Below are 17,484 nucleotides of genomic sequence, written 5' to 3' on the forward strand. Positions count from 1 at the left end.
TATACTTTTGAGCACAGTAGACCTGCGCTTGGTGGATTTGGTCAACCAGCATAATAGATAATATCCCTTGATTGGCTCTGCTTTGTTGTTCCATTATAGGTGACTCCAGCAGCATTGTGTCTGCAATTTGCTACACAGTCCCCAAGAGCGCTAAAGGCAGCAGCATGCATACCCTGGAGTCTGGTTCAGACTTTAAGTCAAGGGCAATGTCCAACAAGAACCGCATTGTACTTGGGCCAGGTGTCACTATGACCACCTGTGATGTGAAGTTGATTGACGACAGTGAGTATGAAGAGGAAGAAGAATTTGAAATTGCACTTGCAGATGCATCTGAAAATGCACAGATCGGAAGCATTGCTTCAGCCAAAGTTATGATCAGCGGGCCCAACGATGCCTCAACAGTATCCCTAGGAACAGCTACTTTTACCGTCAGTGAAGATGCAGGTGAGATATAACATTTTACCTTTGCAGTGTTTTTATGGTCCTTTGAGAAAAGCGTGGAAACATTGGGGAGTTTTGGAAATCAACTCCAAGGCTTCAATTTTGAAATACTGGGTTTTTGGGGATTTCAACTCCTTACCCAGCTAGCACTACCATTAATTTTTAACTGCCGAATGTCATGATATTTAATTGTTTCTTAAAAATATATATTGTTAAGCTTTTTTAATTGACTCTTTTTTGGGAGCTGTCTTATGTCCCAATCTGACTTGGAGACAAGGGCTTTAGTGGTCCAAAAAGTAATTTTTTCAAGCTCTGGTTATTGACAAAATGTTTATTTTTTTTAGGCACATCTGCAGAGCATATAAAATCCCAGTTAAACTTTTAGGAAACAACATTTCTCACCACCTACCATCTGTTTGGCTCTTGTAATGTCCAGTTAATTGAAGGAGCATATGTACAAATCTGGTCTTTTGAGACTTTGTTCTGGGGGATTTGGGTTTTGTTTCTGGGCTGCATTATAGCACCTATTTACTCCTGCTTTCCAGAGTAGATGTTCTTTGTTTATATTGTTTAAAATGGTGCTTCCCAAGGGGAACCTGACAATGTTAATGTAGTTGAGTCCATTTGTTATAATTGCTCATTTATTCACTGGAAACTCACCAGAGTGGAGCAACCAATGTCTTGTGGACCATCACCAGTCCATGGACCAACACTCTAATTGAAAGTGAAAGATGGACTTTAAAATCCCAGTTTTTTGTCTCAAGAATAAACAGAAATGGTGATTCAGGTGGAATTTATATATGTACCAGAATTTTGTGGGAATAAGGCCATTGTACTGTATACAGTATTTATTTCTAAGGATTTTATTGTTGCCATTTTTCATTAATCTGTCCGTTATTCCTTACAGGGATCATTGAAATCCCAGTTATTAGGCATGGTCCTGATCTTTCAACCCCTACCTCAGTCTGGTGTGCCACTCGGACATCTGAGCCACCATCAGCTACACCAGGGATTGACTATATACCAAGCTCCAAGAAAGTGGAGTTTCGCCCAGGGAGGATTGAAGAGGTATTGCTACTTTTCTTGCTTTTACCAAATTATTGGAACTGCAGGGTGAAACTAGGCATCTAGCAGTGTTGAGGTAAAGGCAGCATACAGCCTGCATGTGATCCAAAGGCCCATTTTTGTATCCACCAAAGTCCCCTTGGTAGGGGTGCCAGATTGGATCTAAGGTGGAGTTTTGGTAATGATCTTCCTTAAAAGATCTTGGAGCAAGGTGAGAAACTGTAAACCTTCATCAGTTGGTACAAAGGCTTAACTTCCAAACATCAAATTTCAGCCATCCCCACATAACTGTTGCCTCACAAATTAAAGTCACCAAAAAGTCCCCAGCTCTTTTTCTTGTCACCTGATCCTTATGTATCCAAAGACAAGAACAGAGTTGGGTGCTCCTCCATACCTCCCTTCACCAGCAAGCCAACTGCAATGTTGATAGCAAACAGCTGCAGCTTTAAGTTGGGATCTAGAAGTTGAGGGATGGACAGGTACCTTCATCCCACTTATTGAACTTTACAATTCAATATAGAGTAATTTCACTGTAGCATTTTCCACCTCTGAAGACCTATTGGAAGAAAAAGGTGCATTTTCCTTGAACATTAATAATCCTTCCAGGTGGCTCCAAGAAGTAAAATGTTCACAAAATAATGTGCATGTCTTAAAACCCAAATGATTAGAAAAAGAATCCAGATCCATGCTTTAATGGTGAAAAGTTTCCCTTTTATCTCCTGAGCTACCCACCATCAAAGGTCTGCTGAAACAAAAAGCATTTTACCTCCTTCTGAAAGGATAGCTACCCCAGTCTTTCTAGAAAGTGAGTTCCAGCACCTGGGAGCAGACACTGAGAAGGACCTCTCCTTTTCCCACCAGATGAACCAGTGAAGATGGTAGGATAGAGAGAAAACCCTTCCCAGAAGATGTCAAAATATGGGGAGTTTTATATTGAAGACTACAATCCTTCAAAAAATCTGAATTTGAGCTGTAAATGTGAAGAAGTATCATTCTCAGTTGTCGCTCATCCTTTTCTAAATCCTTGATGAAAGTTCTTATTGGCTCAGCATTATTCATTTTGTATAATCCAGGAAGAAGAATAAAAAACCACTGTAATCCAGATACCAAAACTGGAGACACACTTGCACAGGAATCCTCTAATGAGACAAGTGCCTTCATCTCTTCCATCTGTTCATCCAAAATAACTGAATCTCTATAAAGATAATGGTGTTGCTATTTATGCATCTAGGAAAGCTCCAAAAATACTGATTTTTCTCTTACCATGTAGAGCAGTGGTTGTCATCCTGTGAGTCCCCAAGCGTTTTGACCTACAACTCCCAGAAATCCCAGCCAGTTTACTAGCTGTTAGGATTTCTGAGAGTTGAAGGCCAAAACATCTGGGGACCCACAGGTTGAGAACCACTGCCCTAGAGTATCATATTATTCATGCACACACACGTAGTTGGTGGGGTGTATATATTAAGAAGGTAGGCCTTTTTTATTTCTCTTCTCTTTGTCAGTACTGCACCTTGACAATCTTGGATGATGCACAGTACCCAGTGATTGAAGGAGTAGAGACATTTGTCGTCTACTTGAGCTCACCACAAGGAGCTGAACTAGCCAAGCCTTTCCATGCAGTAGTGGCTATCAATGACACCTTTCAAGATGGTAAGTGGGTTAGCAAATCCCTATTTAACTCTGTTAGTAATACAGTTGATGGCTTTCTAGAAAGTTTGGAATGGATGTCAAGACAGTAAATAACTATTTGAAATGCTTTCATGGATAGGCTTTCTTGGTTTGCTGAGGCACAAGGACATTGCCACATCCTCTCTGTTGTTTGTACAAGAGCCAACTGGACTGGCAGTGGAATCGGGTGACATGATCACAGATTTTATCTCATCTTAGGGCAGCAGATTTGATTAAGGGGTACAAAGGAGGCTGCATCTCTGTTCTACAAGAAAGGCAAATGGCCAAATGTCTTAGGAGGGATGATTGTTGGGCTCCCACTGCTGTTCTCTAGTATCTGCTGAACAAAGCCAACGCCAGATTAAGATGGGTGCAATTATATTGTGTCCTAATAGCTGGACTGCTGAGCTGAATTGGATCAGGAGATCCAAAGCAAATTCTTGCCAGTGGACTATATCAGCTTTCTGGCTGGAAATTGTCATGTTACTATATTCCAGTCCTGTATCTACAACAGACAGTCAAATCCACCTTGATCCAAACAGCAAGGCTCAAAGAAGTGTTCAACCTTTCAAGATGACTCAATCTTTTCATCAATTGGGATGTTACAAAAAAGAAAGGGAAGGAGGCTGAAAATTGTCTTTTTGTTGAAATCTTGGTTGTCCTCAAGATTCCTGAGACTGAGATCTGTCAACATGTGGATGAGGCTGTTAGCAGATGTTGGCTTTAGGTTTCACCTCCAGTATTCACTGGGAATCCTGAGAGCAAGACGGGCACAAAAGCGTGATTCTCCATTTTTGAAAATGGAAAATCAATTTGCAAATTCTTTGCAAGTAAGATGTATTCAGAATCAGACTATGAGGACATCATGAGCTTGCAAAATTTGTGTCACAGTGTTTTGTGATCTTCTTCTTGTGCCTTCTGTAGTGCCAAATATGAAATTTAGTAAAGATTTGTATCCTGTGAGAGAGAAGGATGGGATCCTGCATGCTCCTGTTATCCGTACTGGAGACTTGAGCTACGAGTCCTCTGTAAGATGTTATACTCAGAGTCAGACTGCAAAGGTCATGGAGGACTTTGAGGAAAGGAGGAACACTGAAGACTCTCGTGTCACTTTTTTGAGAGGGGAGAAGGTGAGTGAATATCCTTAGCAAAATAACCAAGCTTGAGAAGGTTCCTTAAATTCAACTCCCAGAATACCCCAGCCAGAAGAGCAGAGTTTCTGGACTTTGACTGGTTATATTTAGGAGAATGTACATTTATGGGATATTGGTTACATGATGTTCATGTGTGCATATCTGATGTTCTGGTTCTGCTCATCCAGTCTGAACTTTGGTCTAATTTCTCACTCTGAGTCTCTTAACATATTTCCTTTTGATCAAGAAATGAGCATATCATACCAGATTTGAAATCTCAAACTCTCAATGGTGGCAACTTGGCTAGAGAATTCATCTTGATAAACATCTAGTTGTTCCCCCATTATTATCATTTAGACAATAACTGAAAATATACAGGTTGAGTATCCCTCATCCAAAATACCTGAGCTTAGAAGTGTTCAGCATTTTGGATTGGGGAAGGAGGTCAGAATTCTTGTATGAGAAAATGGAAACCAAGTCTACACATAGAATTGATTTATGTTTCATATACACATTGTACACATAGCCTGAAGGTAATTTTATGCACAATATTTTTTTTTAGTGAAACAAAGTTTGTCTACATAGAACTATCTAAAAGCAAAGTTATAATTATCTCCGCCACCGATGTGGGGAATCGTGGGTTTTGGAGTATTTTGGATTTCATAATTCCAGATAATGAATGCTCAACCTGTGTTTATTTGTGCAAGGTGACAAGATGTGTTTCTTTGCCCGTCTTTTATTTATTTATTTATTTATTTACAACATTTTTACCCTGCCTTTCTCACCCAAGGGGACTCAAGGCGGCTTACAACACCCGGCAAGATTCAATGCCAAACAATCAATAAAATTAACAACACATTAAAACCATTAACAGTAATCATTAAAAATACATTATACAAACATTAAAAAGCATTAAAAACATATAAATTACTTAATTCCATTATTCCAAGAACCTTGTACATAGCCCTTAATTCAGATCTTTGGTGTTCATTTTAAAGTATCTTATACTACATCTGTGATTTTTCCGATTACAATGATAATGTTGAGTTTGCATTTTGAACTGTGATTTATAAAAGTTATTAGCCTTTCTATCCTTGTTCAGAAGAACACTTATGATATAACATAAATAAACAAAATATTACTCCATAATTTTAAGCCATTTTATCTAGCTTTAGTCTGAATCATTTTGTCATGTTAAGTCATTTTCTTGCTCTTATTTCTTATGGTCATTATATCATTTATCATAGTACCAGGCAAAGTGCTTTGAATATTTCTAAATAGGATGCAGGATATAATAATTTTAATAAATTAATCACACAAGGTTCCTTCTACTCTTGAATGGTTGCTGTCCTTGGCTTTAGGTGAAGAACTGCACGGTCTTTATCAATGATGACTCTGCATTTGAACCAGAGGAGAAATTCCAGATATATCTGAGCCACCCCCTTGGAAACCATTGGAGTGGGGCTACAGTTGGGAAGAACAACGTGGCCACAGTTGTCATTTCCAATGATGAAGATGGTAAGATTTAAATATATTTGAACTCCGCAACTGTTTTCATCCTTTCCAGATCTGGGACGTATATTTGAGCCTCAACACAGAACCGTCATTTAACTTTGACCTTCTCATATCTTCCTGTTTTGTTTAGGAGGCTTTAATTCTTCTTTTGGCTGCATATGTGATCACAGAATTAAATATGAAGTGTTCTGAGAGTCACTGAATCAGAAGACTCTGCTAAACTATCAGCAAGGACAAAGCTAAAGTGGTTTGGAAAGGACAAGGCTCTTCGGCCACCAGTCAGCCAGAGGCTCCCTTCCCACTTGCCTTCTCTTTGTATCTAATTCTATGATCACATATGCAGCCAAAAGAAGAATTAAAACCTCCTAAACAAAACAGGAAGATATGAGATGGAACACAGCTAATGTTCCACTTGTAAGCTAGTGAGGGAAAGAAGGGCGTAAGAGTGATTGACTGGTGGAATAAAGTCATTGTTGTGGAGGGAAAACAGGAACACCACTTGACCAACACTGCAGCCCATAAATTCCCCCGCTGCCTACAACTAGGGGCACAATCATTAATTTTGAATTAAGATTCAGCTGATTCCACACCATGTATAATTAAATTTTGTAAACTTCTGTTATCGTTCCACTTAATAGTCATACTTCTTGAAGTAAAACATTTCAAAGAGGTTTTTTTTTTTTTTTTTACTTTATAATGGTCCCCCGAGTTCTCTTTCAATGACTCTGGGTTCAGTAATTTCAGAAGAGGGGTCTATAAATAATCCTGACTTGAGTGAGTGGAATGATTTAACTGCTGTTAAGTTTTAGCACAGCTATCAAGCATCACTGTGTCCTGAAATCTGTCAGGAAATTAATCTTCCTTCTTCTTGTCAGCTACCAACATTGGTCAGTGTTAAGAACATTTTTAATAACACTATTGTGTACATAGGGATTTTATAGCACCTTAGAGATTAATTGAGAGAATGAAGTTGGTAACATAGGTTTCAGTAGTCTAAAGGTGCATCTACACCAATGATGGGCAACCTTTTGCACTTGGTGTGTCAAAATTCACCAAAAAAAAAAACCTAGCATGACTTGGGTGATGTGTCACTTCAAGAAAAAAACCATAATTTTGCAATATGTATAGTTTAAATAACAAAAATGTATAATTGTAATATATAACTGTATTTAATAAATCAAAAACTATTTACTACCCTTATTTCTATGTACAACAATCTATGGTACCTCTTGCAGTTTCCACGCTGATTTCTCTCTATTGTAGTTTCAATGTAGTCATGAATAATGAATAATATAATAATAATATAATAGAAATAATATGATAATATACTACAATAACAATAGAATAATGATAGAATGATATAATGATAATGTAATGTGCATAATTCCCATGGAGTAAACAACAAAACCACTGGACCAAATCACACCGAATTTGGCCACAAAAGACATAGTCATCCAATCAATCTGCATGCAGCAGCGTGTCAGCAAAAATGGCTAGGCGTGTCAGTGCTGACACGCATGTCATAGGTTGGCCATCAGTGATCTACACTGTAGAATTGACACCACTGGAATTGGTAATTATGTGAGTCGCCAGCACACTTTAGCAGAGAAGCAAAACTACAAGGCCCATGATTCCATAACATTAAGCCATGGCAGTTAAAGTGATGTGAAACTTTGTTACTTCTGTAATGTAGACACACCCTTTGTCTGCTTCCTCAGATGCATCTTATTATTTGGAAATTATTCATAGGATCTCATGCCACATTATATTGTTCTTCACCTTTGGATACTGCTGTTGATGCATAGTGTTTCTTTTCCCATTATTTCCAGCACCCACCATTGAGTTTGAAGAAGCTGCCTACCAAGTCCGTGAACCTCCAGGGCCCGAGGGTGTTGCTTTCTTAAACGTCAAAGTGATCCGGAGGGGAGATCAGAACAGGACCTCCAAAGTTCGCTGCAGCACCCGTGATGGATCAGCCCAGTCTGGCATTGATTATTACCCAAAGAGTCGAGTTCTCAAATTTAGCCCCGGTAAAACACATAGAATAGATGTAGTGAACTGGAGGACCACTGGTTTGATTGTATTAGGCATTTTTCACAGACAAAAATGCATTTGTGTTGCATACTTTACGAACTTTATTTTGTGCCATATGACAGTTCATAGAAATTAATATCCCAAAGCCAAAGTGCAAAATAAAAAAATACTGTCACAAAGCAAATAAAGAGAAGTTTGTAAAACATTTGAACACAGAGACCTGGATTTAATTGCTTTATAAATATATGAAATTTAGCTCCTGTTTTCATTTTAAACCTTCCTTGATCCCTCACTCCTCAGGTGTTAAATTGTAGACTGTAAGCTTTTCAGACTGTAAGCTTTTAAAGCTTTGCACTCTTTAAAATGCAACAATAAGGAGTTTAATAACCAGAGATTGTTGGGGGAAGTTACTTTTTGGCTTATAAATCCAAACTGGTTTTGCTAGTTGGGAGATTCTATGAGTTCTTGGCAATACAGTATAATTCTTATACTTGTGGGGCTAGTATTCTTAGTTTCATCTAACCATATCCAAACTACACCTCTTAATAAAGTTAGTAGGCTGTCCAGGCAATTCCATGGCATCCATTTGCCAGTAGTTAGTATAGAGTATATCTCTAGGAGTTTTGTAGGTCCTCCAGGGTGACTGTGTGGAATTTTCCAGCAGAAGTCATTGATTTCAACAGAGTTTCCTGTTATTCATTGTTTCCTGTTTCCAAAGTACAGTAGAGTCTCACTTATCCAAGCTAAACGGGCCGGCAGAACATTGGATAAGTGAATATGTTGGATAATAAGGAAAGATTAAGGAAAAGCCTATTAAACATCAAATTAGGTTATGATTTTACAAATGAAGCACCAAAACATCATGTTAGACAACAAATTTGACAGAAAAAGTAGTTCAATACGCAGTAATGTTATGTTGTAATTACTGTATTTACAAATTTAGCACCAAAATATCATGATATATTGAAAACATTGACTACAAAAATGGCTTGGATAATCCAGAAGCTTGGATAAGCAAGACTTGGATAAGTGAGACTCTACTGTAATTTGAGAGATGTATCCCCCTTGGATACAGTGGATTATACTATATAGTAAAAAAAAAAAGCTCATCCCCTTGCCCTGATTCTGTAGCTCATTTCCCAGGCTCATAAAGAGCACACTGGGGCATTTTATCACTGTAGTTACATTCCTAGTGCAAACCTACAGATGACTACTCAGAAGTAAGTTTCATAGGGACTTGGATTAATCCCAAAATATGTGTTTAGAATTTCAGCCCTTGCCCCTATTTATTTCAGTGAGAAGATTAAGATCAGAGTCAATGAGATAAAAAGTCTTCATCTATACCTGGAGGGTATCCATTGCTTCTTATCCTTAGGTTGGGTACTATGTTTTTCTCTAGCCAATTCCTACCTCCATAAGCTTCTTCTGCTTCCCAGTTCAAAGATACCCCATCCGTCCAGTCTGCCTCGTCTACCTGATCCTTTGGTTCCTTTGTTCCACATGTTCCCTCATGTTGTGTCCTCTGTTCTCAATTCCATTGCAGAACATATCTTCAGTTTTACTTACATCCAGGCTTTTCTGTTTCGCTGGCCCTTTTTCAAACATATCAATCTATAGTACGTCTTCCAACCCCTACAGAAAATCTCAAAAAAACATCAGTTTTGTGGTTCTTGTAAAGAATCAAACCAGATATGCCTCTGAGCAAGAATATGGGAGGCATATTTTGGATCATAGATTTTTATTAAAGTCTGTCAGGCCCCATTAATCTTCACATGGCATCTGTTAGTAAATCCGTCAAAGAATCCATTAAATTGTATGCTTTAAAAAAAAGGGAAGGAAGACTGTTTAAATAATAAGATCCAAAGAGGTTAAGATAAATCCTGTGTTTGCTTATATTACAGCAGTTTAGAAGGTCTGACCCTTCTCATTTCTTTACTAAAAGCATTTAAATTCTTCATCAGATAGCAGGTTGGTGTGATTCAATCTGTTTCCATGTCTTCTCATGCAGGTGTGGATCATATCATATTTAAAGTGGAGATCATGTCTAATGAAGACAAGGAGTGGCATGAGTCCTTCTCACTGGTATTAGGACCCGATGATCCTGTTGAAGCTGTCCTGGGGGAGATCACCACTACAATTGTGACCATTCTTGACCAGGAAGCTGCTGGAAGTCTCATTTTACCAGCACCTCCTATTGTAAGTTGGTTCTTGTACTTTGGATTATGTATATGTATTGAATGTTTTTATTATGTGTAAACCGCTCTGAGTCCTTATCGGAGATAGAGCGATATATAAATAAAGTTTTGTTGTTGTTGTTGTTGTTGTAAGTTATTTAACCTGAATGATCAGTTCAGATCTAGTTCTTATATAGGACTTTTTGTTGTGACATGAGCCTGGCTTAAACATGCATCAGAATGAATTGATAGAATGGGGTATACCAAAGCGCAGACTTCTCCTTTTGAAAATTCTGAACACTTTTCCAAGGAGCTGTAACTTACAGTAATATGTGCCAGTATTTTTGGTCCCATGTTTTTACCATATATGAGTACAATGTTTGAGAAGAACTACAAAGTTGTTTTTTTTTTCCGTGTCAGGAGCAACCGGAGTTGCTTCTGGAGTGAGAGAATTGGCCGTCTGCAAGGACGTTTCCCAGGGGACGCCCGGATGTTTTTGATGTTTTACCATCCTTGTGGGAGGCTTCTCTCATGTCCCCGCATGGAGCTGGAGCTGACAGAGGCAGCTCATCCGTGCTCTCCTTGGGTAGGATTTGAACCTGGCAGCCTTCAGGTCAGCAACCCAACCTTCAAGTCACAAGGCTTTTATCCCCTAGGCCATCGGAGGCTCCAAAGTTGAAATAAGACTTGGGCTGAAAGAAATTCCTCACATTTGATCTCTTGTGTAATCCCTTCTATTGAAGCCAAGTAGGATCATAAGCAGAGTTAGGATCAGCCATTAGTTTTAGGAGATGGCTGTGGGGTGAAGATCAGGAGGTTGGGTTCATGCCCTTGTTCAAAAGTAGATGACCATCAAATACTATTGCCTTTGCTGATGCTTCCTCCACATTCACTTCTTGTTTCTTTGGAGGGCAAGTTGTTTTTCCTTAGTGGGTCAAATTTGGCCATAAGTCCTTTCATTGCTTATTTCTGCAGTGAAACCTCAACCCTACTTGCTTAATCTTTGCAAAAACAATGGCAACTTACCAGAAAATATGGGAAAGTTCAAGGGCAGTGAGAAGAAAATGGCATAACAGGCTACAAGAATTGAGATACTTCGATCCTGTCCAGCAATTCTTTGATATAGACCAAGCATATTCAAACTGTTGCCCTGGACCTGCCACAGTTCCCCAGCCCTGAGTTAGATGGTAGGGGTCTACCAGGCCATGAAATCATAGAAACTTAGAAATAAGACAACAAGGCCCTATATTCCAACCCCTTGGCATCCAACTAAAGCGCTCTTGAAGGCTTCCTGTACAACCTTTGTTTAAAGATCTTCCAAGGTGGAGACCACCACCTTCTGAGACAACTTGCTCCACTATCAAACAGCGTTTACAGTAAATAATTTCATCTTAATGTTAAAGTGGAATATATTTCTTGTAATTTGAATCCAGCAGAAAACAAGCTCCTCCAATCTTCTGAATGGTATCACTTCATATATTTTAAGATAGATTTCACGTCTGGTTAAGCTGTTAAGTCATAAAAAGTGAAGGAGTTCCTTTCCTTGAATACGTTTCTCTTATGCCATTTTGCTGCAGGTGGTGACACTGTCAGAGTATGACCATGTAGAAGAAGAAACTAAAGAAAGTGCAAAGAAATCTCCCTCTCCAGGTTATCCATTGATCTGTGTGACTCCTTGTGATCCTCACTTTCCCAAGTACTCAGTTATGAAGGAGCGCTGCAGTGAAGCCGGGATTAACCAATCATCCATACAGTTCAGCTGGGAAGTGGCAACTCCTACTGATGGAAATGGGGCCAGATCTCCCTTCGAAACGATTACGGACAACACTCCATTCACCAGTGTCAATCACATGGTATGTATGAAGGCCGAGAGTTAAACAACATGGTCAGTGGAAGCAAATAGAGTGGATTTTATTGGACTTTACCTTGAAAAGATGGGATGCTGTATGCCATATTGGAAACAAAAGGATCAGGCTATATATTAAAATGTGAGTAGATCAATAGGTACCGCTCTGGCAGGAAGGTAATGGCGCTCCATGCAGTCATGCCGGTCACATGACCTTGGAGGTGTCTACGGACAACGCCGGCTCTTTGGCTTAGAAATGGAGATGAGCACCAACCCGCAGAGTCGGTCACGACTGGACTTAACGTCAGGGGAAAACCTTTACCTCTTTTTTTATATATTAAAATGCCTCCTTGTGTGTATATTATTCACATGGTGAACTACAAAACTACAAAATAGACAAGCATATGGAAATGAATTAAATTACACTTTCATTCTAACTCCCTGGAACTAAGCTTATAACTTAAAAATGGAGAACCATAAAATGTAATGTTTCTCCTTATCTTTGCTCTTGCTGTGCTTCCATATTATTTCCCACCTATCGTCAACCAATCTGCTCGAGTCTTGCAAAGACACAAGCTTCCTTGATCAAGTCTATCTATCTGGAATGCAGTCTTCCTCTTTTCCTATGGCCTTCTACCTTCCCAAGCATTATTGTCTTTTCTAGCACATTATCTCTTCTCATGATATAGCCGAAGTATCAGTGTTACCATCTTTTCCTACTGTCTTTGACTTTCCCGAGCATAATTGTCTTTTCTAGCACATTATCTCTTCTTATGATATGGTCAAAGTATGACATTGTCAGTGTAATAATCTCGGCTTCTAGGGAGAGTTCGGTCTTGATTTGGTCTCCAATAATTAAGATTGTTGTTATTAGCTCTTGGCCCACACTTGGGATTCTTTAATTTCCTATTTCATCCTTCTCAGGTGCTGGACAGCATTTACTTCAGCCGGCGATTCCACGTGAGGTGTGTGGCCAAAGCCGTGGATAAGGTTGGCCATGCCGGCACACCACTGAGAAGCAACATAGTCACCATTGGGACAGACAGCGCCATTTGCCACACACCAGTGGTATCTGGAACAGCTCGGGGCTTCCAAGCCCAGTCGTTCATTGCCACATTGAAGTATCTGGATGTCAAACACAAAGAGCACCCCAACAGGTAGATGCAAAGGGGACAGAGAGCCTAATGGCCAGGTGGGCTTAGGAGCATTCCATTTCCCAGAGCTTGGCAAAGGTACTTCTTTGAACTACAGCTCCCAGAATTCCCTAGACGTGGTACCTTGCCCTACTGGTTGAATGAATCTGGGAAATATATCCATAAAAGTAACTTTGCCAAGTTCTGCTACTACTATAATGATTTTTTTTACTGAAAAATCATAGCAAGGTTTTAAAAAAGCATAAGATAAATAGCTTGATTTTGTCTTGTTGTAGCAGAGAAAAACCACTTTAAGCATTTTTTTTTCTAATGCAGCAAATATCAAAGTATGATAGAGCTACTGGTATCTTAAAAAGTCACTTAGTAAAAAGTTTTTTTTATAGTAATCCATTTCACTTTTTAATTGCAGCATTTCTAACACTTGAACATCTGGGCGTCGTTAATTAATTGCTTTTTGGTTGAAAACAAAGAGGAAAGCAAAAACATAATTTTGGTAATAAAGTATCAAGGAAAGTGTGGGCAAAAATGTTTGTTAAGTGTGTTAAATTTGATTATTCCGTTTTTTGTTTTGTTTTTTTGCAAGGAGTGGAATACTGAGAAATGACTGTTTTATTGATGCTGATGTTTTTATTGTTGGGATAGTTGTTTTATTGTTTTGTTGTTGTTATTATATTGTTGTATTGGGCAAGGCCCCATGTAAACCGCCCCGAGACCCTTCGGGGAGATGGGGCGTGGTATAAAAATAAAGTTGTTGTTGTTATTATTTTATTATGACACAGCAAACAAGATAGATATGCTGGATTTCATATCACAAAATCACAAGTCGAACACTTCCCAAGTGTCTAGGACTGTGTGATGTATTTTCGGATGATGCGCGCAGATCCCAGCAGGGTGGCCTTTTGCAGTTGGCAGATCGTGATTTTGTCAATGTCTATTGTTTCCAAATGCTGGCTGAGATCTTTTGGCACGGCACCCAATGTGCCCATCACCACTGGGACCACCTGCACTGGTTTCTGCCAGAGTCTTTGAAGTTCAATCTTGAGGTCCTGATAGCGGCTGAGTTTTTCCTGTTGTTTTTCGTCAATGCGACTGTCACCTGGGATGGCGACATCAATGATCCAAACCTTTTTATTTTCCACAACTGTGATGTCTGGTGTGTTGTGTTCCAGAACTTTGTCAGTCTGGATTCGGAAGTCCCACAGTATCTTTGCATGTTCATTTTCCAATACTTTTGCAGGTTTGTGATCCCACCAGTTCTTTGCTGCTGGCAGGTGGTACTTGAGGCATAAGTTCCAATGAATCATTTGGGCCACATAGTTGTGCCTCTGTTTGTAGTCTTAGTATTATTATTATTATTATTATTATTATTATTATTATTATTATTATTATTAAATACTTGAGGGCTCATAAGGAATTATTTTTACCTTTCTCCTCTTCACAATAACTCTAGGATTCCTGTACCCCACTTCTATCTCACTGCACATTGATGGTATCATCCAGTAGGAAGACCATGATGTATCTAGGTGCCTTATATTGAGCACAGAAGCCAAGAGTTGGTAGAGTTGTTCTGTTGATAGAGCTACTTCTGATGAGAGAAGTAGAAGATTCCCCTTTCTTTGCCACCACCATTTCTTTGGACTCTCATGACCTGCTCTTTAGAGCTTTGAGGACAGTCTAGAAAGGAGAAAGGAAGTCCTATCATGTTAGCAGTCAGCTACTATAGTGATAGTGAATATAACAAATGGCCTGAAGCATCTTGGGGTATGCATAGGATAGTGAACATTAATTTGTAAACCAGTTTAATTCCATCTTCTGGATCAGAGATTAAGGTCCTATCTATACTGATCATTTAATACAAAGCTAGCTTCAAATTGCTGCAATAGAACACGAAACTCCTACAGAAGTTGGAGTTCTACAAAAAGCCCTTAATGAGCATCAGTATTCTGTGGTTTGCGTAATAACCAACCAGGCCTCAAAGTGATTCCAGGATTTCCTGTGTAATCATCTGCACAATGAAACCACTTTCTTCAATACCAGCTTGAAACTAAATTATATGGAAGGTGTAGATGAGGCCTAATTTACAACTCATTTCTTGCAACAGGTTTGCATTTTGTCTGGTGCATCCTCCTGTGCCCACTCTGCTTTCTGTCTCTTTCTAATACTACAGGATCCATATCTCGGTGCAGATTCCTCACCAAGATGGGATGCTTCCACTCATCTCCACTATGCCGCTGCACAACCTGCATTTCCTCTTGTCAGAATCTATCTATAGGCACCAACATGTCTGTTCCAACCTTGTCAGCGTCCAGGAGCTTAAAGGCATCTCAGGTAATAATATTCCTAGTGTTTGCAGTCCAATGCACACACTGACTAAACAGCCATTTCTCCACTAGCAGTCTGCAAGTTTAGATTCAGATTTAATGGTGTTAATGGAAGGAGGGAGGGAGACTTTTTTATATATATAATACTGTGTATTTCTTTCATTTCAAGATGTTGAAATAAATAAATAGTATTTATCAACTCTTATTCTTATTCTTCTGAATGGGACCCAGAACCTATGCCCCATTGGTTAGATAATATAAGTACTATACCTAGGCAGAAAAAAATGAAACAAACAGATATAGGATGGGTTACGCTGGATCTAACAATATTACATTGAAAAGGGTCTAGGACCCTTCGTACACGACAAGCTGAACACAAATTAACACCATTAGGAAGAACTTCCTGATGGTCAAAGCTGTTCCACAGTGTAATACACTGCCTTGGGGTGGAGTGAGGTCTCCTACTTTGAGGTTTTTAAATAGAGGCTGCATGGTCAGAGGGCTTTGATTATATATTTCTGCATGGAAGAAGGTTGGCCTAGATTATCCTTGTTATTTCTTCCAACCCTATGATTCAATGATTCAAAAAAACATTGTTGGGGAATGATGGTGGTAGGGGATGGCCTTGCTGGTCTCCTTATTTGACATGTCCCTGCAAAGATTGTTGACTGGAGACAGTTTTGGCCAAATCCAGCAAAGCACCATGTCTATCCTGGCAACATCTACGTGGCAGGATGCTGAAAATGGTACTGTGTTGAGTGTGTCCTTATTATTGCAAAGAGCAAATATGTATCTACCTAATCAAGCATCAAATATATTTAAGTGGTAGACCAGAGGCAGCTTAAGCATGACATAAAGTTACGGGTTTGTTGAAAAAACAAACTGCGTGTAGTCCTGTCCAGACTTATCCAGTCCTTTGGTGTATCCACAATGAGCAAAAGAAAACAAGCCAGGAAAATGGAAGAAAATCAAAAATTTACTCTTAAGTAGCAGAGTCAAAAAAATCACAATAAAACTTCCAGCAACAAAACTCACATAACATTCCTTGCATTAAACTCATGCATAGTAGGCTCTCAGCAAGTATTCAGTAAGTCCCCAAAAGACATTACAAACATTTCCCAGATATACCCCATTCAGGGAGTGGCTCAAGCCTGTTAGCCCTGATTGTTCCAATTACTCAACCATGAGTTGTAATTGACCAGGTGTTTTTCTCTTAACACACACATACACAAGTAGTGATCCCACAGAAACTTAGTCACATACATGCATACACAGTAATAAGCGGCTTCCCTTTCTTCCATCCCAGAAGCTGGATTCCTGGATGAAGTGACCTATAACAGTCTCATTCTGGGCCCTGGATTTGATCGGGCATACCAGTTTGATCCTAATGTGAGAGAGCCAAAGACGATCCAGCTTTATAAACATCTGAACCTGAAGAGCTGCATTTGGACTTTTGATGCTTACTATGACATGACAGAATTGATTGATGTTTGTGGAGGATCAGTCACTGCAGACTTCCAGGTAATGGTCTTCATTTGGGGTCACTCCAGGTAACTGTCAGTCGAGGAAAACTCATCTGCTGGGCTCAAAAGGAGAGACGACTGCAGATTTAGGGAACTTTGGCTTTCCCAGTGTCTTCACATTGCAGCTCCCATCATCCAAGCCCATTGAGGATGCTGGCTGAGACGGATGGGAGCTAAAGTCAAACATCATTAGGGCCAGATATTCCTATCTTCTGTGCTCCCAAGAGGAAACTTTAGTAGGACTGCATGCCTTTTGGCCAACAATGAGTTGGCTCCTAAAAAGAGTCATATTAAGGACATTCACAAATTAAGAGCTCCTCAGTAATAATGAAGAAACCAGATTTACTGCGCAATATTAAAATACTTCTTTTCACCCATCACCTCAATAATAATTGTCTATTAGGAAGGAAAGATAGAAGGGCACCTGGGCATCCAGCCATGTTTGCTTTAGATAATCATGCAAATGGAATGAATCTAGAGTTTTTTGATGAGCTTCTAAATTTCCCCTTTACACCATAAGGGAAGAAATGGTTCAGTTTTGTCACGTAACACAAAAATGTGCTAAAAAGGATAAGCACACTTGCCATTTGAATTATAAAGTATAGTGTAA

General features: G+C 39.3%; 1 protein-coding gene across 1 annotated transcript in view; it reads left to right on the forward strand.

The window, feature by feature from the left end:
- The window catches only part of fras1 (Fraser extracellular matrix complex subunit 1), a 386,797-nt gene that overhangs the window by 354,128 nt on the left and 15,185 nt on the right, over positions 1-17,484 (forward strand). Inside the window, exons 55-65 of the mRNA XM_062981362.1 lie at positions 100-444; positions 1,349-1,509; positions 3,009-3,156; positions 4,099-4,304; positions 5,669-5,825; positions 7,652-7,852; positions 9,865-10,052; positions 11,608-11,883; positions 12,801-13,033; positions 15,198-15,358; positions 16,658-16,872. Of these exons, the coding sequence (XP_062837432.1) occupies positions 100-444; positions 1,349-1,509; positions 3,009-3,156; positions 4,099-4,304; positions 5,669-5,825; positions 7,652-7,852; positions 9,865-10,052; positions 11,608-11,883; positions 12,801-13,033; positions 15,198-15,358; positions 16,658-16,872 (2,291 nt within the window). The remainder of the gene's footprint in view (positions 1-99; positions 445-1,348; positions 1,510-3,008; positions 3,157-4,098; positions 4,305-5,668; positions 5,826-7,651; positions 7,853-9,864; positions 10,053-11,607; positions 11,884-12,800; positions 13,034-15,197; positions 15,359-16,657; positions 16,873-17,484) is intronic.

The sequence above is a fragment of the Anolis carolinensis genome, chromosome 5, assembly GCF_035594765.1.
Source record: "Anolis carolinensis isolate JA03-04 chromosome 5, rAnoCar3.1.pri, whole genome shotgun sequence".
NCBI classification, from domain to species: Eukaryota; Metazoa; Chordata; class Lepidosauria; order Squamata; family Dactyloidae; genus Anolis; species Anolis carolinensis.